The sequence below is a fragment of the Lemur catta genome, chromosome 5 (genome assembly GCF_020740605.2).
Source record: "Lemur catta isolate mLemCat1 chromosome 5, mLemCat1.pri, whole genome shotgun sequence".
Classification (NCBI taxonomy): domain Eukaryota; kingdom Metazoa; phylum Chordata; class Mammalia; order Primates; family Lemuridae; genus Lemur; species Lemur catta.
Window position 1 is genome coordinate 95,560,417 of NC_059132.1, and position 25,954 is coordinate 95,586,370.

A 25,954-nucleotide genomic window follows, 5' to 3' on the forward strand; every position below is an offset into this window, starting at 1 on the left:
AAAAAGTCCAGTGATTCCAATTAATTATAATAAGTCTAATGAGGAAAAGATGCTTAAGCATACCTCATTTTGCGTAGGAGATGCTATGCCGCATCACCACACGTTAGATGTTATTAGACTCACGCCTGCCAACATCATTTCAGCTAAAGATCTTCATCAGGTATTTGTGACTTTGATATTGACATTTCCGTTTGACAAAAAGTTGGCACATACATTTATGGATTTGATACTTTAAATTGGTATCAATTAGGCAGACCACTGAGAGGAGTAATGCTGGATTCATTTATTTTATTTTTTTAATTTTTCCCTTGAATTAATAATATTTTCATGCAAGGAAGATTAAATTAATAATGTGCCATATTTGTGTATTTCCCTATTCAAGAATGCATTTTAAAAATTACAAATGGATGAAGATTTGTGCAGTTCTTAATAGAGTATGTGCCATTCTTTCAAAAAAAGAAAATGATATCAAACTAAAATTTTTAAAAGATACAGGAATGAAAATACATATTGTCACATGAAAATGGTTCATAAATGGCTCTGTAAACTTACTAACAAAAAATTATCCAAAAAACTGAAATAGAAATAAATATTAATAAGAATATTCATTTATTCACATTTTTGAAAATATATCTATGAAAATTGAAGTAAAATATTCATTTTCTACCAAAAAATATATATAAATACATATTGCCGCTCAGATAATGTTTCTGGCACTGGTGTATGGCATGAAAAATAGAGACAATGTCCCTATTCTTAGGGAAATTACACACAAATTATACCTCTGGGCACCACCATCCTTGACTATAAAGTGATATCTATTTCAGTCATTTACAATATGCAAGTAATATTATGAAATAGTAATAGGAAAGATGTGGCAATTATAAAATCCTGTACATAATTGGTCTGGGAAGAAAGAACTCACTGAAAAGGTTCAAAGTTCCTTCAATTTCATTAGGCAAAACAATCTGAATTTTAGAGGATTTGCAAAATTAGGCTAGATTAGAAATACATATGTAAAAATGACACAAATATATTTATAGAAAATGTCTGAGATCTAGTTTGCTTATACCCATGCAGCCTCATAGTTAGGGTGATTACCTGGAAGAGTAGGAGATGGCACGTGCGTGACGTATGGGTGATGCTGAAATCGTGGTGGATTGTCATTGACATCAGTCACAGTGACGAGCACACTGGTGGAACTAGAAAGAGGCTTCGGGGACCCCGCGTCACTGCAGACCACTACTAAAGTATAGTTATCTTTTGTTTCTCTGTCTAACAATGCACTGGTGATGATTTGTCCTGTGGATGGGTTGATGGTGAACTGAGAGTTTCCTCCAATGATCCTATAACTAAAGCAGACATCAGAGATAGGCATATTTCTTAATAGTTTTAATATTATAACATCTATTTACCATAACATAAAAACTGAGGCAGAAATATAAGCAAACATTACAAGTGAGATCGCACAACAATAAAAGCATGAATATGGCTAGAAGATAAATATTTCAAATTTTATGTGAATACCACATTGACAATCTTTATTGTGAGATGTCCAATGACATTAAACAGGTCTTCACAAGTCATGCAAGGCCCCCAAATAAACCCAGAAGGCTGTTGTGTTTGAAATAAGTTAGCCTGAAAGCATAAATCAGGGCCTTGCTCTCATATTGTGGTTAGTGGCCAGGATTACAAATTAATATCTTTTAAATGAACCTCAGTAAAATTATTTTTCTGCTGTATACCATAGTAAACCAGAGATAATCAGTTGAAGATTTTCTTCTTTCAAGACAAAATTCTGTATCTGACTTACATTGGCTCTCAGAACAACTGAAGAACTGATTATTTATACAGAGACCATCCTAGTTAGTAATTCTCTCATTTGTCATCCCTCATATGGCTTTGTTGCTTTCCTGTCAGGAGAGGTATGACGTCTTCATGGCTATTTTGATGCTAGCCAGATTGGTTAACGGGCAGGAGTTTCCACTGAGAATAGCTTCTCTCTTCTTTCCGAAGAGTAAAGCTGTCTGTGTATACTTCTGATTTTATGTTTGAGTTGGGGTCCCAGAGATCAGCCAGGAAACAAGGAACTAAGCTTGGAGGTTCAGAAATTGGCTGTGGTCCATAATTTTTAAAGTTGGAGAGTAGCAAAAAAGTAGATATCTTTAAAGGGTTTCTTCTTTATAATAGCAATGAGATACCTTTCTTGGAGTTAACCGCATGTTTCTGTAGTTTGGTTCCTGTCCCTATAAACATAGCAACAGCATGTATCTAATAGAAATGGCAGGGGAAAAATAAATAATCCCCTACATTGCAGCCAGTAGCATATACACTCCTCCCATTATGCTCACCGCTTAAAACAAATATTTCAAAGTTTTTATGCTATGTTAGTGAAATAATAAACTATTGGGGACCTTATATTTACAAGCAATAGAGGTCTCATAAAATGACAGCAAAATAGAAAAAGAATACAGAGGGGGTTTGGTTGAGAAATGATTTCAGTATTGATAAATTACTTGGTATTGCTCGGATTTTTAAGACTTTTTGGCACACGCACATGCCACAATCAGGAGTGAATGAGAATAACACTGACTATATTTCTTGGACTAGAAGAGACTCTGTGTAAAGTATAATTATTGCTCTCATACAGTAGATAATATCTATTGCCTTTATCAAAATAAAAATATCAGAGTTTTATAAATGAAGCCTTAAAAATTAGAAATTCAGGGCTCACAAAATAATCAAATTACCTTACCTTTTCAAGAAAGTCTGTAGGAAAGTGGATTTTAGCATTGTGTGATATTATTGTGGGAATTGTTGCTCTCAGTGGATAGCAAGTGGATTAGGCCATGAGGTTCCACCACCATAAATGCATTAATGCCTTTATCTCAGGAGTGGGTTAGTAATCACCAGAGTAGGCTCCTGATAAAAGGATGAGTTTAGCCTTATTACTTCCTCCCTTTGTCTCGTGGGCTCACTTGCCATTCGATGCCTTCACCCTTCCACCGGGAAATAACATAGCACTGAGGCCTCACCAGATGCTGGCCCCATGTTCTTAGATGTGTCAGCCTCCAGAACTATGAGCCAAATAAAACTTCTATTCTTTATAATTTGCCCACTCTGTGATATTCTGTTAGAGCAACAGAAAGTGAACTAAAAACCTTATGGTATAAATTCTTATTTTTTTAATTTTGTGCTATTGTATACGCTATGCACCATACGATTGTCTGTTTAAAAGTAGGTAATATATTTTTACTTTTAAAATGAAAAAACAAATTCTTATACTATGTGATTAATTTTTTTCTAGACTTCATTAGATTCTAAAGCATATAAAAAGTACATTTTATTTTATTTTATTTTTTTTGAGACAGAGTGTCGCTTTGTTGCCCTGGCTAGAGTGAGTGCCGCGGCGTCAGCCTAGCTCACAGCAACCTCAAACTCCTGGGCTCAAGCAATCCTCCTGCCTCAGCCTCCCGAGTAGCTGGGACTACAGGCATGCGCCACCATGCCCGGCTAATTTTTTCCATATATATTTTAGTTGGCTAGATAATTTCTTTCTATTTTTTTAGTAGAGACGGGGGTCTCGCTCTTGCTCAGGCTGGTCTCGAACTCCTGACCTCAAGCGATCCACCCGCCTCGGCCTCCCAGAGTGCTAGGATTACAGGCGTGAGCCACCGCACCCGGCCAAAAGTGCATTTTAAATATGAGCTATTCTGTAACACTGGTTGCATACAAACTTATAATTTTAAGTTAAAAAGAAGGGAGACAGAAGCTGCACAAGGGGCCCTGTCAGAAGACTGACAGCTAAGATGCTCTGCCCACACCTCTCTGACTTGAGGTTTGGTTCTGTTCTCTTCTCTCATGGAGACCTCTCTTGTTTCTTTGGCTGACATTAATTTGAAATGTTATGAACTTGATTTGATTGTGTCTTGTGCTATTTTCTTAAGATTTAAACATCTATGCTGTTTTTTTAAAGATTTCTGGCAACTTATTGACTTAGTATATGCCAAGCACACAACTGGGCAATTTATATATGCTCTCATTTAAACTTCAAAACAATCTTAACAGTTTGGTTTTAGTTTTGGATTTTTATAGATGAGGAATCTGAATCTAAGGGAGACTAAAATAGTTGCACAAAGAAACATACAATCTATAAACGGTAGATCCAGAGTTTGAACTTCTGTCCTTATGATTTCAACGTGCACTTTTTCCTTTATACCACAGCAAAAGAAGACAAAACTCAACTGAGGGAATGTAGTGAAGACAAGAAATGCTGTCCCTGATTGCTCAGGCCAAAGTGGTTTCTTGCTTATGGTGTGACAATGTAGAATTAGTTTACATTGATTTAGTTCAATGCAAATGAACAAATGTGTTACTTTTTTTCTGATTTGAGAATAAGAAATTACTGTTTCAAATTGTTTGTATAAACTGAGACCATTGTCATCTGAACTCTGAATCAATCATTGTATTTGTATAGTTAAAATATCCCCCAGTTGAGTTTTTTAAACCTTTTTTGCCTCTGCCTGAGATCTGCTGGTGTTATAAGGGCATGTTTGTGTTCTACTAACACTTTACAGAAGCAGGCACTGGGCAGAATTTGGCCTGCAGGTGGCAGTATGCTGAGCCCTGGTCTATGATACAGAATGAATTAAAGTTATAAGGCTTGGGAAAGCGCAGATTCTCTTCCCAGGAACAGAAAAGGATGCAGTAAGGCTGCATTGTGACTATATGTTGGGGATTTGTGCACAATAAACTTGGGAAGGTTCTGGGGCCATTTATGGAGTGACTGGAATATGGAGACTGGGTGGCTTGCCATAGGCAAACTGGAAGTTGAAAGGTTTTTGAGGAAGAGAGTATCACTGTTAAGTGCAGAGCCAGTGGATGCTGAAGCTGATTTGCATTACTGCCATTGCCTCTTCATTCATTGCCTCTGGCTTTGCTTCATACAAATTATTTCCTACAACACTGGGGAGGAATCACCATAAAATATAAACTAGTCATGTTATTGCCTTGTTTAAAACACTTCCATTGTTTCTTTCCTTAGATGAAGAAAGAAATGTTGAATTTTTTATACACTGCACAAGGTCCGCTGTTAACCCACACAAACCTACTGAAAGGCTTTGTTTCTCTAAGGCCATGCTTCTGCATAGCTCTTTGCCTTTGTACCTGTTCTTGTCATTATTGTCTTTCGTCCCTTCATTTGCAGCTAAATGACTTTGTTCTTCTAAAAATCATTAACTACTTGAAGCTTCTACTTATTTTCTGAGTAGTATTGACTATATTGTTCTTTCTACTATTCTGTGTTTAAATTATAGTCGTTACAAGGTACAATAATTACAAGATTACGAAATAACATCTTGTATTAAATTGTACTCCTTATGGGACTTAGAGTGCCTAACTCCTCAGAGTTCAACAGTGTTTGGAGGCTCCATAATTGTACAGTATGGTGTGGCATATAGAAACTAGAAACTAGGGATTAGAAACTAGAGTCAGGGAAGTAAGTTAATTTTTATTATAATAGTCCAGGAATAACGCATGGACTGAACTAGGATCTTGGCAGAAGGAACACACAGAAAAGAACGGATGCCAGAGACATTAGAAAAAAAGAAACATGAGAATGTGTCCACTGATTGAGTATGGGGGTAGAGGATGACCCTTACCCACAAGGTGTAGATGAAAAAGCAAGGTGACGTCATTAAGAGAAAACAGAAAACCAAATGAGAAACAGTAATGGTTAGGGGTTTCAGGTGCATTGTGTTTATGATGCCAACAGAACCTCCAGGTAAAATATGTCTATCAGAAAGTTATAAATATAGGTAGGAAGCTCTGGAATGGAGTCAGAGTTGATAGTACAGATTTGGAGGTTTTCTACATAAAATTCATGTTTTCATCCATGAAAATGCATCTCAGTCAATCTCTCTCTCTCTCTCTCTCTCTCTCTCTCTCTCTCTCACACACACACACACACACACACACACACGTGCACATGCACACACACACAAATATAAAAAAAGAAAAGAAAGGACTGAAAAAATAATGCTACGGGGAATGTTCAAATTACTTTGTAGGGAGATAAAAAAGACAAACAGAAGGCAAATTAGATGTGGTTGGAGATAGGGGTGACAAATAAGCAATAACATTTACGTTGACATTGAGAAGGAAAAAAATGCCAGAAAGAAAAGATGACCGGTAGTGTGAACATTGCAGAAGGTAACAGAGAATAAGGATTCAGAAAAAGTCACTGGACTTGACATATTGCAGTAGAGTCTTCTGACAGAGCCTTTTTTAGTAAAGCAATAGAGGAGAAAATCAGACTGAAAGATTTTTAGGAATAAATGGCCAGAGAAAACAGTGAGGTTGTGAAGCCATCCTTTCAAGAACACTGTAGTAAAAGTAAAGTGAGTGAAAGCAGCACTTCTAGAGAATTTAAAATCATTGATTCAATACATTTATTTAAGTGACAGCCACTATGATATGCCAGACGTTAGGTAAGAAAGAATATATTGGTAAGAGATAAAAGGATAAAGGATAAAAAGATATAAGGATAAAAAGGAAAAGAAAACTAACATTAATTTAGTGACTTCTATGTCCTAATAATTGTGCCAAAGACATTTATGGATATGAACTGATTTCATATGTACTGCTTGACCCATAGTAGGGGTCAATAAATATATAATTCTCACAAGTTATAAAGTATAATTTCTTATCTCCACTTTTATTGTTGCAGAAACTGAGACTGAAAGACATTAAAATGACTTCCCTAGGTCATGGCAGGCAAATAAAAGAACCAGAATTCAATCCCAGATACTCTGAGCATTTCTGTAGATATGCTAACTTATATAGATAAGCATTCATGTAGATAAAAAATAATCAAAGGAAGAAAGATAACTTGAAGGCACAAGAGAGAAATGCAGTAACTGTTGAATTAAAGTCTTGGAGGGAATTGAATGGGATGAGATTAAGAGCACAGGTTAAGGGATTTTCCTTAGAAAGTGGACCCTGTCAATGCAGTTTTATGATTTTCTCCTGGTTAGGACATAAAAGAATTAGAAGTGAAGTTTGAATGAAGGTTTGGACCAGTTGGTAGAAAAGGGGATAAAAAGCTGTAAACACTAAGTTCTAGAATGGGTCTGTGGAAAGTAAAGATACAAGACTTAGATAGATCAAGAGTAGGAATTACCACGGACTGCTATGCTAGAAGGGAAAATATTAAAGGTGAAGTAAAAGGTATAACTCAAAGTAAGTACACCATGTGTAGAAATGCATAGTTTGATCAAATACAAATAAAAATATAAATAAATATCTGTTGGCTGGTTGCTGTGTGCAAGATGATGCTAGAACGTAGGGGAAAATTAACAAACTATAAGCCACATAGAGGTTTGTGCTTCTAGAGAGCCCATCAGTGGTTGAGTAAATAACTTAAATATGTAAAATTAAAATGGGCAATATAACAATTAAAAAAGTAGCTCTTTTAACAAGAAGAGAGAATGGAATTTCTCCAGGATTCTATGAATAGCAAGGAGTCATTAACACTTACTATAAAAAGCCATTACATTCCATTAAGGTTTTATTAGGCTGGAGTAAACAAGGTTAAGGTTGTCATTACCATTTACTTTACCTATGCAAATATTTTTAATTTAAACTAGAATATTGTTTGCCTTAAATTAATTTACAAGTGAAAATTTTTTTTCACAAGATAAAAGCAACTTCAATTTTTATTTTAACTGATTCTGTGATAATCTCTATAGTAATTTCAAGATTTTTACTGATGGGTTTTTTGGATTTCAGTGAATGGGAAAGTATAAAGTTAATTCTATGATATTAAAAAAGAAAACAAGGAAATTCAGCCAACCAAACAACCAAAATACATGCTACTAAACCAAAACAATCATATCAGACCTACCTGTACAACTCTGTAAAACATTCTGAAAATATGAACAAGATTTTCTAGACCAATTTTACAAGCATAGTTCATAAGCATAGGATGACATTTTTCAATGAATCTTTGGCATATGCTAGAAGAAAACAGCCTATCATAGCATTTTATTCTAACAATGAACAAATGGATAAATGGATGATGGGATCAAATTTGTAAACATTTAACTGCACAGTCAGGAATTTAAACACCTCAGACAGGAGAATGGGCCTGTTACTGATTGGCAATATTCTATATCTGCCTTAAGTAGGAGAAAATTTCCTCTACATGATAGATTAATAATTATTAGATTACCACACTATAAGGGATAGGATTTCTCTTCCAAAATCATTATCAGAAACTTACTGAGCACTAACAGGTGATAGATGCAGAGCTAAGTGCCTTTCATGGATTAGAATATGGGTTGACAGTTATTGAGCATTTTTTGGTTCCACTCACTATTCTAAGTAGCAGCTCAGTTAAATTATTTTATTTATTCTTATAAATTCAGTTTTCTTATTACTATACCTAGTCCATTGATAAGAGAACTTTGTCCAGAAATGCTAAATAAGTTTCCCATACTCATGCAGTTCATAATAGTAGAGTCAGGATTCTATTCCACACAGCTTGATTCCCAAGGCTCTGCTCTTCACATTAAGCTAAAGACTTTGGACTTAATGTCAGGATATGAATTTCATTATTTCTATGCTTTGGTGTAGGACAGGTAAAGGAGAGGGCCTTTTGAAGCTCATACCCTGGAAGAAGTTCAGTTGTACCTGCCTCTCTCTGGGTGGTTGGTGGAAGCACAATGACCCAAACAGTCTATGACCCTGGACAGAAATGTCCCCAATCCACAGTGATTTGACTTCATAGGCCTCTGGGAATTCAGCTCTTCTCTTGGAATTAGATCCGAAAGAAGTTTGTATGTTGTTTTCCCTCCTTTCACAATGCATGTAAGTGTCCATTCTGTCCTGGATTTTCCTCCTTTATCTACGGCCAGGCCTTCTCAGCTGCCCTGGAGATTTTTTCTTCTAAACCTGCTTTTCAATGTTGGCGACCATTTCCAGCTCCTCTTTCCTTCTCTTGCTACACTCTCTCCTAACTTGTTCTCATTGTTTTTAAATGTCCTCTAAACACTGATGACTCCCAAATCTGTTAATCCAGCCATGACTCCGACCCTAAGCTCCATACTCATATCTCCAACTTCCCAGCTGATATCTCTACATGAATGACTAACAGTCATCTTAAACTGCATTCAAATAAAAACTGATTTCTCCCAATTTTGTTTCTCCTCCAATCCAACTCACTTCAGTAAATGATATCACAACCTGCCCAAGTATTGGAGCAGAAAACTCAGTAAATGATTCTGATTTCTCTCTTTCATTTACTCTCATTTCCAATCTTAAGTGTATAACCCAAATCTATTCACTCAATTTTCATTTCTCCATATAAGTACAAGGCCAGTCCACCTGGAATACCTATATTAATTAGTTCCTAAATTGTTTCACTAGTTTCTCTCTATAAAACCTTTCTCTACAGTCCTGTCTCCTCAAATCCAATCCAAATACAGATCAGTTTATCTTTCTCCTCTGTTTAAAACCTTCCAACTGTTTCCCATTGAAAAATACATTTTAAAATTCTAATTTTTTACCATGACTTAGAAGGCCTTATATGGCCTGTAGGATCTGGCACCTGCCTACTTCTCTGATTCCCTTCTCATTCTGATCCAGACACACTGACTTCCTTAGATAAAACCACACACTTACTTCCAATCCCACTGCCCAGTCCTAAAGATCACTTGCTTAGAGAGGCCAATGCTATGATCCAAATGTCCCTACAAAATTAATGGTTGAAACTTAATGGCCAATGTGATAGTACTAAGAAGTGAGGACTTCAGCAGATGATTAAGTCTTGAGGGGAGCCTCTCTTGGACAGGATTAGGCCCTTAAAAAAGGGCTTGAGGGAGTGGGTTCCCTTTCTTTTGCTCTTTTGACATGTGAGGACACAGCCTTCATCCCCTCCAAAGGGTGCAGCTACAAGGTGCCAGCTTGGAAACAGAGAGCAGCCCTCCCCAGACACCCAACCTGCCAGTGCCTTGATCCTGGACTTCCCAGCTTCTGAATTGGTGAGCAATAAATTTATGCTGTTTATAAATAACCCAGTCTTAGGTAATTTTTTACAGCAGCACAAATGGACTAAGATACCATCTATAAAAAAATCAAATCTAAAACCCCTCCTTATTACTTTTTATTTATTATCTTGTTTTATTTTCAAGGCTGTCATCCCTATATGAAATAATCTTGTTTATTTATATTTAATTGTTAACCTCAAAACAAATATAAGTTCAAAGACGGCAGAGATACTCTCTTGTTCATCACTGTTATTCATATCGGCAACTCAGTAAGTGTTAAAATGCCTCTGAAGCCTCCTGCCTTCACTCAGTCATCTCTGACATTAGGAAGAGACTAATTAAAGTCAGTTTCCCAAGATGACTTTGTTAACTGGAAATTAGTAACAAATGATAAAATAAATCATTAACCAGATCATCACCATATCAATACACAGGCTACTCACAGCCAGTGATTCCTCTGAACTCTTCACATTCTATCTTCTAATCCGTTATTTTCATAGCCATCTAACCCACTCTAATTTCCCTAACACTTAGCACCAGCCTATAGGAGGTGGAGGGTATAAAAATATTTATGTCTGTGAGGTTTTCTCTGAAATTTTTGGAAATCTTCATTTCCTACAGTTTAGAATAGGCATAGAAGGGGAGAACCTGGATCAACCAAAGGTTACAACTCAATTGTTTTCATGTCCTTTCAGAGCAAGCCACCATATTGCTGTTCTCCATTTTAAGAAGATTTAAGCAGCCAGGCGCGGTGGCTCACGCCTGTAATCCTAGCACTGTGGGAGACCGAGGTGGGAGGATTGTTTGAGCTCAGGAGTTCAAGACCAGCCTGAGCAAGAGCGAGATCCCGTCTCTACTAAAAATAGAAAGAAATGATCTGGACAGCTGAAAATATATATAGAAAAAAATTAGCCAGGCATGGTGGGGCATGCCTGTAGTCCCAGCTACTCAGGAGGCTGAGGCAGAAGGATTGCTTAAGCCCGGGAGTTTGAGGTTGCTGTGAGCTTGACGCCACGGCACTCTAGCCTGGGCAACAGAGTGAGACTCTGTCTCAAAAAAAAAAAAAAGATTTAAGTAGAGTAAAATAAACTTCCCAAACTAAGAAAACACAAATATTTTTACTGGGGCCAGTGGTGGGTTAAAAATGGCCATCTTTGACATTTCTCCCAACAAGGCGTGGTGTGTGTTTCTCCTCCCAGGGAATCTGGGCTGGCCATGGCTATTTTGACCAATAGAGTATTGCAGAAGGGATGCTGTGCCACATCTGAACCTGACCTGTAAGGGAACTGGTAGCTTTCACCTGAGGCTCTTGAAGCCCAGAGCCACCAAGTAAAAAGTCTAACTGCTCTGCTGAAGAATGGCATCAAGAAATCCTGAGACTACATGTGAAGAGAGAACGGGCCTCAATGAATCCAACCTTCTAACCATCCTGCCAAGGCACCAAGCATGTGAAGCCATCTTGGACCCTTCAGATCTCTAGTCACCAGGCAAATACCACAAAGTGACATCAGTCAACCACATGAAGCACAAGAGCCACCCACCATAGTCCTGCACTACAAAATCTACAAAATCATGTGATGTAACAATGTACATAAAATTAATAAGTAGAATAAAATTTTAGTATAGTAAGTAAATTATTTATTGCTTGAATCCTCATTTTAGGGATAGTTATTTTATTCAGCAATACATAACCAGAATAGCATTATGTGTTAATATTATAAAATTTCCAGTTAAATTAAACACTATGTTCATTTAGTCTAAAACTATTGTTTAATGAGAAAATATTCAAAGTTTACAAAGGAAAATGTACTGACCTTATAACTGCATTTGTTGAAGCATCAGCATCTGAGGCGTTTACCAATAAAACGTCTGTTCCAGTTGGTGCGTCTTCAGGAATTGTTGTGAAATACATTTTACTGGCAAAAGTGGGGACATTGTCATTGACATCATCTACTATGACATTGATTGTTCCAGTTCCAGTCAAGGGAGGAGATCCTAAAAGAAAAAAAAAATCAAATCTTAATGCTTATAAATGACAAAAATAATAACAAATTTAGCAATAATTAGCTGTAGACAGAATTACTGAAGAGAATTTAGAAAACCTCAAAGTAAAATTTCTGACCACATGAGACAAGTGACTGAGTGAGTTTTTAGTTACAAGAAAAATATTTTCATTTATGAAGTAGAATTTGAACTCTTTCCCAGTGATTTTGCACAAAAAGCATAAATCATGCTCTTATTCTATTTTAAAGGTGCTGATTCAACAATGTAAAACACAACAATATCATTTAAATGCCACAAAAGATGCACTGCTGGTAATTTATCTGAAATTACATTAAAATAGCACAAACCAGATTTGGAGAATACCCATGGGCCTAGAAATGCTGACTGGGCAACTAACAAAGCAGTGTTAAAAACTGTATTCCTAGCTGTGACTATCACCGTTACTATCAAAAATCCCAAAGAGTTTCTGAGGTAATTAAGTCCATTTCTCCATACTATTCTATACATGTTTGTAAAGAGAACAAAAGCTTCAAGTTATATCTCAAAAGTGTAATCTTCCACCTGTTGGAAATAACTTTATGTGGATAAGCTAACTTAGGAACCTTTTTGTTGCATCTATTTAATACTTAATAGAATGTGAAATACTTTTTTATTTCCTATTGTAGTGCTGTTACCATCATATAGTGAAAACCCAACATTTATTAAAAACTTGGAGTATGCTATCTGTACTACACGAAGTTAGCACACTCTACTTTGTGGTGAAGGCCAGATGCCATATTTGGTTAGAATTCTGTGGGTTGTCCCCATAACTAAGAGGCAAATCATCTTCTTTTGGTTGTGTTTTCAAAACCATTTTTCAAACTCTAACTCTTCTAAATTGAAACAATAAAATTCCATTTAACTGCATTCATCTAAAATAAAATAAAGCCCTGGATAGTCTCTTTTTCTGCTTAAGATATTACTTTTTCTCCAATAAAGTTATTTCTCTTTATATGAAGTTTAAACCTACATATTTTTACTATTCAGTATTCTGTAAATAAAGTAATTCATTCATCTTTAAAATGTTTATGGAATACCCTTATTATCACAGAATGGTGTTGAGATTCACAAGCTTCCAATATTATTTTTTTCTAATAATCTTGTGATTTGTTGATTTTTTTTTACTACCATTCAAACTTTTTTCCTACTTTCTTGGATTGTCATTATGGATAGCATACTACCAAATCAGCTTTTTTGCTTAGTAGTAGACAAACCAAAATTAACAGACTAGAAAATTATGGAATGCAATGGTTGTAGCAGAATAACTCTCAGAAACCTATGTCATTAAATTTAAGCTACACACTGATAATTGTTGCCATATAGATCTTTCTTAGTAAGATATTTTATATTAAGCATTTCATTTACATTAATATAAAATTCATGACTGCAGAAATCTTACCTATTAGTGTTTGACTTTGCATTAGAGGAAAGAAAATTAGTCTTCACTATAACAGTTACATGCATAATTAACTACAAGCTTTTTAAAAATAGTGTAAATGCCTTTTTACTAGGTGCTTAGTGTAAACAATGGTAAGATTATGCAACAAATATTTCACACACCCACATAGAGTTGAAAGTATTATAAACACTGGAGAAGCGCATCAAAGTAAGACTTTAAAAATCCCATGTAACATATTAATATCAATAATAGCAAGTATTTATTTAGTACTTAGGTATACATACGCTGGTTAAAAAAATTATGTAATTATCTTATCTAATCCTCATAAATTAGTACCACTGTCATCTCCATTTTTTACATGAACAAATTAAAGTTTAGAAAGTTTAAGTAACTTTTTCAAGGCCACAGACCCAGTGAGGAATGGCACCAAGATTTGATCCATGTTACACAGCTCTGAAGCATTTACCACTGGCAAACAGCCGGCAGGTATTGCCAGCAGTTGGACCAGGGCTGCTCCGTGTGATGCTCTGGGACTCTGGACAGGCAGTGCTGTCGCTGAGCCCAGAGAACAGAACAAGGCAGGAGCTAGAGCCAAGACCAACGGTGACTCTAGCTATCTGCCAGTTTAAATTGGTGAGGCTCTAGGGCACAATAATCTTGGCATAGATTTTATTTAAATTTATCACAAGCAACATGTTAAAACGGAAATAAATATTTTTGAGTGTTGTTGAGGACTCATGTTTGGTCTAAATTTCTTGAATGTGTGCCTCATTGTATACAGTTTGGTGACATAGAAGTTAATGATCTGAATAATGTTAGTAGTGGTCCCACTGGTTGCATTTAAAAAAAGACCAATTTACCTAGGGAATATCTATGCATTTGCGTGTTTGTGTGAGCAAAAGGGGGAGTCATGAAAAGGAGAGGCTGCATATGATAAATTGAGAGAAGAGATAAATAAATCAAGGTTCCAGAGACAAAGGATGGGAGGAGATGCAGGGTTCTTTAATCTCATTTACTTATATCTTGCTCTACTCACCAAAAACCAGCATTCATCTGTAAAATCAGAATAATCGGAAGAGACTCTATCCAAAGTGATGTTGAGGAGAATGTGATGTGCTTAGGATAATAACAAGCACACAGCAAAAATATATCCTGTTACTCATGCTTGTTCTTGAACATTTTTTAGAAACAAAAAAAAATAGAAATTGACTAGATATAAAAAATCTATTTTTAATTATATAGATTTCTGTATTATGATTCTCAAGGTTTTTCTCCCCACAAGTCTTTCAACTCAATCTTATGATAATATTATTCAGGAACACATTTTGAATCATAATTCAACTCAATAATTGATTTGTAGTAAAAATATATGAGACCCAGCTCTCAAAAAATTCATAGCTTTGTGGAAGACATATTAAATTGGAAATTTGGAAATACAAAATTTAAAAAATTATAGTGAGCTTTTAAGGAAGACCTGCATACACTCAAAATCACAATGCTTAAACTCACTAAGAAAATAATCCAGCAACTGCAAGCAAAGGTTTTATCTTTGGTATTCTAAAGTGTCTGGTGGTACACATATGGAAAACCACATAAAATGATGACTGACTCATTTGGTCAGGGACATGTGATTTCTTTCTTTGTCTATAAACTACATATTGTTGCTCACATGTTTTCTGAGTTAGTAAGCAAACAGAGGGGGGGAAAAAAGCCTGTTTACCCAAAAAACTTTCAGCAAGTTCAGTCTCACTGTCTTCATACCAGAGAATATTTTATTTTTCCAGATGACTTTCAAAGCACCCAGTGACAACCAATAATTCTGGCTTAAGAACTAGCCCCACAGGTGATTCTACATCCACATGGGTCCCTTTCTTCTACAGCCAAGAACTTTCCCCGGAGTCCTCTTTTCTTCCCTTAGCATCTGTCACAACCCACTTTATAAGCACTTAGAGTTTTCTTCTTCTTATTTTTCCCTTCTCAAGAAAAATGAAGCACAATCTCTGCAACTGTCTTGACTTCCTTGTTGCCCCAGGAGATGTGCACAAAGGTCTTGTTATTTTGTTTTTAATTTTTTCAAGAAAATCTTCCAAAAACTGTTTTAAATTTATAAGTCTTTTACCAAGATTTTATTAACCTGAAATTTGAATTCTGCCTTTAATATTTCTGCCTGTCATTCTTGGAAATGGAGCTTACCATCCCTCCATACCATTCCACCTTCTTACTTGCCCACTAATAGCATGAGCTCCAGAAGACACTGCCTCTCAGATTTAGGCAGGAAAAAATAAAATCAGGGGAGGAAAATGGAATGTCGCTTGATTTCCAGTAAGTCTCATGGCTACAGCATTCTTGCCAGATGAGGGACCCACGCTCCCTAGTCCTTGGCGATCACAGATCTTGGCACTTACTTTATGTGCTAATTGAATGAATGATGAAGTCATGTTTTTGCTGTTACTTTTCTGTGTTTGTTTTGCTTGCTTATTGTTTAACCCTTTGTTTTAACTGTGTGAAGAAGTCATCTAAGGTGCTTATATTTCTGTTTCCCAACATTTTTGTGTATATATCTCATTTGAAGTGCTGCACAGTGTTTACTATTACTTTATCTTCAGTCCAGAGCTTTTTGCTATCTCCAAGCTAATACACCCAACTACCTATTTGTTGTCTCCTCTTGCAAGTTACCAAAAAGCCCCAACATTAGTATGTCAAAAATTTAAATCATAATTATAGTTTGCTAACCTAGCCCATATATTTATATATAAATGGAAATATATGTAAATATATAATACATATGTATTATATATATTTTTGAACACTTATTTGATACCCGATCTATATATTATATAATAATTATATGTATTACTCATTTAATATGTAGATTCCATGAAGTAGGTATTATTGTTTAATTTTTATAATGAATACCTTGAGACTCAAAGAACTTAATTGATTTTTTTATATTCAGCTAAAATGGACAGAGAGCCAATTTTAAACTCTTAATAAAATCTTTTCTAAGTTAATTCGGGTCAGATAAAACTATGCTACTCTTATTGCAGATGTTTTACTGTATATTATTATCATTATTGTCAACATAACTCCTGCCATATCCTCTATTAACTTACAAACTAATTGAGGGCAGGAATAATTCTGTTTAATTAATTTTTATTATACATAGACCTATAATGCATACCATGATGCCTCATGCTCTGCATTTACTTCTCCTTTCACTTTATATATGGAAATATGGTCTAGTGACTACATGGCTGAAAGTTCAAAGAATTGAATACTTCTAGAAATACACAATCTGGGACCATAGGCCTTAGCCACAGCTGGGGTCAGAGAACAACACTGCAGACAAAGGTCAAAGCTTGGAGATAGTATGCTGCTTAGAAACAGAGGGTCCCAATTAAACCTGAATCCCATGAGAAGAATCAGAATACTAGGGGCCAACATTTAGCTCAGCTAGATCTGATAATGATGAATTATATAGGTGGTGGCGTAATGGGGCAAAATTGTTCAATTTCATCTAGGATTGATTTATGAGAACCAGATGCAATCTGAAAGAAACAACAGGATGGAATGACACAGGTTCCTGCTGGAGGATAGTGAGCCAATGAAAGGGGTGGAATATAAATGAAATAAAAGGTCAAGTTCTCAGAAATTTGTATTTGAGTCTAGGAGGGTACAGTGGACATTTGAATTAGAAGTCAGAATTACAATTAAAAGCCAAAAGTCTACTTACAATTAGTAGTCAGCAGATAAAAGAAAATTCAAATTTCAATTTTTTAAATTATATGTATTTTATATATATATGTATGTGTGTATCTATACAAATATAAAATAAACAGGTAAATTGATGAGGGCTTTTTAAAATTTTTAGAGAAAGTAGTAAAAAATACATATTATTCTAAATGGCATTTTTTAAAGTGTGCAAAAACCAAATCATGCACGCACACATGTACACAAGCACAGACACACACACACACTGTCCACCAATTAATCCTCTTATTGTTCATTATATTATGGCTAGTCCCAAGCATTGTCTGAGTCACATGTTATACTCTTAAATTTGGAAAATGATTAAACTCGTATTGCCTTTTAAGACTTGTGTCTTAATAAGCTCAAATATATCAAAATGGAGTTCAAGGAAATTTAAAATAAGATTTCAAAACGAAAAAAGTTTCAGGCAACTGCTCTATCAGAAAACACACAAGTCTAATAAATGAGTCTAAATGACTAAAGTTCAAACGTTAGGCAAATTACATTTTTATGTTAGTCCCTATAAATTAAACATACTTTCCTGAAACATGAAAAACTATTCAGCAGAAATAGAATTTTTGCTTAACTGAAATCTGTTGCTTTGCAACAAATCCGATTTCATTCTTGACATCAAACATTTGGTGAATGGGTCCCCTGACTGGGTGTGTGTTTGTTGTAATAAAGTATTAGCTTCTTTTTTCCCATGAAGTAAACTCATTTTTCTCACAGTAAGTAAGCCATCCACTGAAAATGTATTTAAATTCAGCCATCCCATATTAACATTGAAGATTATGTGGTTATATTTAAATCTGAATCTAGAAAATACATAAAACAAACAAGTATACAACATTTTACATATGAACAACAGCTTTGTATTTTAAAAAGTCCATTTTATAAGATAATTTATTACTGCTAATTAGTTCTATAAATATGCTTATATAAATTACATATATACACGCTTAAGTATCACTTTATTTTCAATATTTATTCAGACATCAAAAACACTATATTTCCTTAATATAAATTGTATACTATATAGAGGGAACAAGTAAAACTAAAAGAAACAATTTAGTAATACAATGAAAATGACACTGAAAAATTGCACAATGTGAATATGTTTAATGTCATATGCTTAAAAATGTTTAAAATGGTAAATTTTACCTTATGCATATTTTACCACAACTTAAAAAAATCATAAAATAAAATATTAACTAAATATTATATCCCTACAAAAAGCACACTATGAAGAATTACTATTTAGAGGACATTAAAAAACAGATATTGAACAACGCAGATATTGAAACTCTGAAATGGTAGAGGCTACCACTGAATTTTAAACTCAACCTATCTCCTACCTCCTTAGTGAAATTATCAAATCATGTATGTATGGAATAGTAATCAAAATAGGCTACAAAAATTAGCAAGTTTTAAAAGGATAAAATTAGAAAAAAAGAAAAAAATTCTCATAATGAAATAGTTATTTTCTATTGTATATCATGTTTATCTCTCAGGGGATACAAACTTTTTGGTTACCATTGCAAATAATTTATTGCCATTCAAAGTTGAGTTTCCATTGTGTACTCAGATTTACAATTTATGTGGAATAAATGGATAATGGACTAAAATCGTTTTATCAAATTTTAATTCTATGGAATATAATGGCAATTCTGGTTCTCTTTCAATAGAATTTTGGAAGTTAATTTTTTTGTATTTTTATCTTATGAAAATATAAATAAAATTCTATGTTGGAAAATTTTTCCTACTAAAGAGCAGCTGATTTAAAGATAGCTATTTAAAGAAATGATTTATAATAACACTTATGTCAATAAAGGACATGGTGCAAAGTCTTGCTTTAAATAAGAGGAAGTAAAACAATAACCAATTATCAACCTTGGAAACAAAATTCCCGTCTAAGACAAATACTCCAATGGAAATAACCAAAGCTGCCTTAGACTCAAATATATAAGTTGAAAAAAATAAAATAAAATAAAAATAAAGTCTAAAAAATATATATACAAGTAAGTTAAATGTAATTAATTCCTGATAATCGAAAGTAACTCTAGCACTATTTGATTTATGGAATCATTGGCACCTTATGAAAAGTTTTCAAGCAATTTTCATTAAACAAAGCAAGCTTTCCTACCATATTTTCCCACAAATCATACTGACAAAATGCCATCTTTCTGGAATATTTAGAAACAACTGTCTTCAGATGTAAAATGTCATATTACAGAATTCTGACCTCTCTTTTAACGAGGGTCATTTGTAATGAAATGACCCCCTTTAAATAATATGAAAGACAGTATTAATTCAAATTGTTATCACATCCTCACCAAGAAAATAAAGCATGATGATTAGTCCTTTTTGTTGTTAACATTAACTTTTGCAAAAGCATCATGTTTTCCCTCCATTAAAGAGTAATTTTCAATCCCTGCATAAGAATGAAGTTTATTCTATCTCAGTTGGATGATAAATGCACTTAATAAGAAATGCTAATAAGTGAACTTTTCCCTGAATACTTATTAATTATGCTGATGCACAGACACTTCATAACTGAACTTTGGGCCAAATCTATAGTTGGAGTATCTCCATATCCCTTTAGTATATTAGACTATAAATAGGGAAGGATAACATATTTAATTTGTGCACAGATTCATCTCCCACCCCTAAATTAAATGCAAATACACATACAGCCCAACTCATTACATTGTCTATGCATCTATGTGTATATTATACATACTGTTTATTCTTAGTATAGTATCTAACATTTGCTTTGTACTTTGTACCTTATAAAACTCTTAGACAGACATGTCTTCACTTGATGAAGAGAATAATTCTGTGATTTCTAATTTATGAATATTCTTACCTTACAAACCATTTTAATGACAGAGAACCACAAGGTTTTTTTATTTCTAATGTTCTTTTTAATATAAAAATGATATTTAATCCACAGTGAAGAAAATTTTATAAATATGGTCTATATAAAACAGAATATGGTAGACAAACTGACATGAGGGAAGCAGTGAGTAACGGTTAACAAATGGTCCCTTGATCTGGTTGACTGGCTTCAAATCTTGTTCTCACTGACAAACAGCTGGATGAGACCTAAGTCAAGTCGCTTACCATGTTCTCTCTCAGGGACTACTGTAATGGCCTCCTCACTGTCACCTCTATTTCTAATCTTCGTCCCCACCACTGCTCCTCATACTTTGTCCTCCACAAAAATCAGATCTTTTCAAAATCACCTGCTACTGCCCTGTTCAAAGCCCTAACAATCCTCCACCTGTGAATAAAGTGAGAGCTTCTTAATCTGGGCTAAAAGGCTGCGTGATCCAGCCCCTGCCTGCCTCGTCATCACAGCTCTTCCTCCCTTCTGCACGAGCCCGGCCACCGAAGTCCCCTTGCTGCTCTTTGGTGGTAACAAACGTGATCCCTACTTTAAGGTTGTTTCATCTCCAGGCGACACTATTTACCAGATCTTCACAGTGAACATTCCTGATTCTACCATCAAAAATAACACCTCCAACTTGCCACTCTCCAGCCACTGAGCCTGCTTTATTTTAACTTCATCACGTTTCGTATTACTCCCAGTGTATGCATTATATTTTTATTCATTTATTGTCTATCTCTCTGTCTAGAATGTAAGTTTTGTAAGGACAGAGATCTTCTTTTTTCAACACTGTCTCTCCAGTACCTGGAAGACTACCTGGAAGAGAGTGCTTCATAAACATTTTCTGACAAAATAATATCAAGATGCTTGTTATCTATTAATAAAACCCACAGAAGCATAACAGCCTCATTGACTGTAATCAGCACTTACAGATAAGGTGCATTAAGTTAGCATGACAATGATTTTAATAAATGCAAAATAATAATTGGCAGCAATAATTAGCAATATTGTCATCTTCTACCTGCAAAGCCTAATGAATTCTTTATATCTTTTCCTATAAAGCAATTTAATTAGAATAATGTCTAAATTTAGCTTATTTTGAAAAAAATCAATATAGAAATTACTGATTCCAATTAATTTGGCTTCACTTAAAAATGTTTTGAAACATGTATTTATTTGGGGAAAGAAAAATAACAGTTGCATGTTTTATTTATTAAAGTAAAATGAATGGCATATGAGAAGAAAAGGTTTTTAAATTGCATGTTTGGAAATCTGGCATGCAGAGAGTCAGCAGTATATTTTAAGGAATATTCTGATTTCCTTAAAATATTTAATAAATATGGTATAGGTGAGCAAGAATTTGGTTGAATGGCAGAAATTCTAGATGTTGGTCTTTACTCTGCTGCTACCTGAGTCTGCAAACTCTGGTAAATGGCTTACTTCTTGCAGGCTTCAAGTCTCTTATCTACAAAATAAAGGAAGTGGGCTGGCTCATCTCCCAGAAATCTGCCGGCCAGAAAATCATCATTTTAAGTCAGATTTCTCTAACTTAGAATTTCTTTGCACATAGTTCTCTTTAAAAATCCCTCCAAACTATGCAATGAATTATAACTGTAACATCCCCAACTGTCATACCAGCTTGTTTTACTGCCTTCTCACACACTAGACAGATATTAATGGCTCACAGGCATAAGATTATCTCTAGTTAAAAAAAAATTCTAAAGGACCTAGAAAAATTACTTGCATAGATGTCTATCTATTAGAATAGTATATACAAACCCTAAATGTTCCAAAATAAAATTCAAAATAAGCAAATTTTTCAAATTCAGGTGATGTGAAGAGTGATGAGCCCTTATATTTAAGCTATGTAAAACCATATATGCGCTGAAAAGGTACTTGGATATTTAGGAAATATGGAAGACTCACAGTGTTTTTGCTTTGGGATACCTAGGTTTCAGAGAATTGCCAAATGGTAAAACTTCTCAAAAGCCCATAGTTTCTGCTTATGCAGATTTTGAATTAGTGAATCAAACTAAGAAAAGGTGAATCACAAAGCACAGAGTAGCAATAAGACCTGTCCAGAAATGTCTAATAGATAACAGAATTGAGTAAGAGCCAGAAAGTTCAGGGGTAGAGTCATGAGAATATAACTCAAGCAGTATTTTAAGCACTTGAAACTGAATTAAAGCCATAAAATGCTTCAGTGGATCCTTACATATGACTGCAATTTATCACATCACACTAAACACCACAGAGCCTTAAACACTTGTGCTGCTTTTCAAAACAGAGGTCAATGTGAATGACCACAACCAATGTAGCAAAAACTTCTGGAATTTCAGCCATGATTTAAAAAAGATTTGCACTTTCCCTGTTGGAAGTTCATTTTAAAAATCTGTAAGTGGTAAATACGTAACAGTAAACTAAACACAAGTATGTTAAAGAAATATAAATAACAGTTGCTTATTAAAATAATATGTTAGCTTTAATTGATAACTAATTATCATCATTTTCCACTCATTAAATCATTCACTCATTCAGCAAGTATTTATCAAGCACCTATTATGTTACAGGTCCCATTGTGAGTGTTTCTGGGAATTCAGTTTTGAGTAAGATTTAGGAAATTTACATTCTACTGGAAGGATGATGAGATTGATGAGACAAACAAACTCTACTTACTCATATATCAACATATTTTATTATATATAAGCGTACAATTTTAGATAGCAATTAGTGTTAAGAAGAAATCCCAACAAGGTGAAGTGATGGAGAGTGACACTGGGCACTGAACATTAGATCACTGATCAGATAAAGTCGTCTCTGAGAAGTTGACATTTTACCTAAATATAAGGATAAAATGACATGAATGCCTCACCGTCAAACAAAACAAAACAAAACAGCTGGCTGCAGAGTACATAACTCCAGGCAGAGAGAACTCTAAGTGCAAGGGCCATGGGCACTTGAGAAAGGTTGGCATTTTTAACAAAGCCAGATTGACTGGCATTGGCAGTGTGCACTAAACGTTTAGCAGCTGCTCCCAAGAAACAAGCCACCCCAAGCAGAAGCATTCATTGATTTCCATAGTGTAACTATATCCACGCTGGTGGATTTCAACCTAACCACATGATGACACTGAATGCAGGGTTGGGAGGAGACAAAGGTTGAGCCGGGGCCAGTGCTCCAGGGCTTGTTCAAGACAAAGGCAGCCGCAGGTGGTGGTAGCTGGGTCAGATAGGTGGGCAGAGGCCGGGTCATTTAATGCCATGTGGTCAATGGTAAGAAATTTAAGTTTTATTCTTAGAAACCACTGGAAGGTTTTTTTATTTTGTTTTGTTTTTTTAAGTCTGTCTGTTGCTTGTTGGATAAAGTACTGTGTAGGAGGAAAGACAGGGAGTTAGGAAGCTATGATACTAGCCAGGGCTTAGAATAAGGTGGCAGTATCAGAGGTAAAGAAAAGCAGGTAAATTCAGGACACTTTTGGAAATTTTTGAGTCAGGGTTTACTTGTTAACGGACATGTTGAGTGCGGGGAACAGAGGAAGAGGAATGAAGGATAATAAGAAGTTGCCTTTGGCAATTGTGAAATGAGGGACAGAAAGATATCGCTGGAGGGCATGGAGGTAGAGGGAAGTCAGAAAGTGTTACTTTGGCCTTACTAAGCTTGAGATGTCTAGCAAACTTGTTGACTAATATTCTATTAATAGCTAAAATAAACCATTCTCTTATCTATTCTGGCCAATAAACTGTTCATGCAGGTATCAGTATTTCCATATATAGATACGACCACGAAGGAACAGGCAGGTTTTCCAAGTTTATGTAGCTGGGAAATGGCAGAGGTACGATTTGAACCTAGGTTCAAATCCTATATATTTAAACCTAGGATACACGTTCATTTTAATTATTTAAAATAATTTTTAAAGTGTGCTGTTCTGATTTCTCTAATTCCCTGCTACTTGCCACATTAAAAATATATTATTTATTGCACATATGAGAAAATGGTAAGGCATAAGGCAGACTCTTGTAAGGAAGGCTACTTAGGAATAGAATGTCAACCATGTGAAGGACATTAACTGATTTCGAGCAAGCTCCCCTCTTAGAAGAACCCACGTAGTAGTACCTGCGTTACTGTACCAGGCAGATGCTTTAGCCTCCTAGGACTTTCTATAATACTTGGTACAATACATATTTCTAAAAGAAATAATAATAAGCAATGCATAATGAAGGCAGAATATCCATACTTTTAATTATAGATAAAATATCATCAATAATTGAGTTATAGTCTGCTTAGCAATTTAATCCTATAGGAAAAGAATGAGCTAGAATTATACTCCATTCTGGTTTTGTTATTTAGTAATGTAACATTCAGTCCCACACACATATGATAGTGTGGTTGTAGCTTATTTTGAGCAGTAGACAAGAGTAGTTAGAGAGTTTCCAGATGTGCTACTCTACAGCCATGCAGTCAGTAAATAAAAAATATGATGATAGTTGGAATGCTAATGTCTTCTCCCCCCAAAAGTCAAAGATTTAGAGGTTTGCATGATTAAAAAGCTGCCCCTTCAATTTCTACTATATTGCCAAAGTTGATCTATCTTTGGGCTGCCATCAAGCAAGAGCTTAAAAAGAGCAAAGGAAAAGTGATTTGTGAGATAAGGAATAAAACTCTCAAACTTTTTTCTTTGGAACATTTTGATATTTTCCAGGTCCCTAGAACACTACGAATTTGAGAATAACATGGCATCTGGGATCTAAAAGATGCCATATTTTTTTCAATTTTCACATGTCATCTACCAATTTGACTTTTAAATCATAGCAGTGAATATGTATTTTAAGATTCGTGTCAAAGACCTCATTCCTGGAAAACAGGATCAAACTGCAGATTCTAAAACCTGATATCTAAAACTCCCACATTCTCCCAAAAAAGTGGTTAAAAAGTGTGCATAGAATTGCGGTTACACATGAGTTTTAATGATATCAAAAGTATGCCAGGGAAGTAACTGAACATACAATTGTGGTCACATATGAGTTTTCTAGTTTGACTTTTTTTTTTCACAATATCTGATTGCTTTCTACATCACCCATATCAAGTGATGTTCAGACATCTAACTGAATACTTTGCCCCCAGTGGTCTCAGAAACACCAGTCCATTTTGGGGCAGCTTGAATCAAAGCACTCATAGAGAGTTGTGCTTTGGGACAAGGGTCAAAGAATTACTTTCCAAGACTGCCAAAATACTTTGACCTAAGGTACCAGTGTCACTGAAACTCATTTTTGCCTCTCATCATGCTCTTTAGCTCCATTTTTAAGGCCCAGTATGGCAGACTTCCAAATACATTAATTTTACTGATAATTTAAATTTTCACTCTTTATAACTCAGGACTCTCCATAACTCATAACCCCTCTATATCAATATTGGGCAAAATTTTCCCACACCTGGTTGACATTTCTCATTTAATGGCAACAGTCCTTCACTGAAATTAGTTACACTTCTGCTATTTGTCCTTATATTAAGAATTCTAAGTCCCTGGTTTTCCCCCAGATTTCCCAATTTGGCTCCTTGGTACCAGGACTTGGTTCTTGAGCAGTCTGTGCATTTAGATAAATGCTTTACTGAACCAGTTTCTTGTGAAAGTTCCTCCTAACAGTCTGACTCACCCATGTCTATCATGAGAGAATAGAGGGCTAGAACCATCTGAATGTTTTCAAAGCTAAAGTATTTTAAATGCATCCTCGCTCATGCAATAGAGTGTAAGGTCACACCCAGAGGTACTCCGGTAGCTTAGTGGTCAAGGATGCATTCGTTTTACAGGAAGAGAGCTTTGCTTGCGAT

At 35.0% G+C, this 25,954-nt stretch overlaps 1 protein-coding gene across 1 annotated transcript in view; it reads right to left on the reverse strand.

Annotated features, from left to right (window-relative positions):
• Positions 1–25,954, reverse strand: part of FAT4 (FAT atypical cadherin 4) — a 151,781-nt gene that overhangs the window by 37,439 nt on the left and 88,388 nt on the right. The window contains exons 7-8 of the mRNA XM_045552311.1: positions 11,861–12,041; positions 1,102–1,352 (exon numbers count right to left, since the gene is read on the reverse strand). Coding sequence (XP_045408267.1) covers positions 1,102–1,352; positions 11,861–12,041 — 432 coding nt within the window. The remainder of the gene's footprint in view (positions 1–1,101; positions 1,353–11,860; positions 12,042–25,954) is intronic.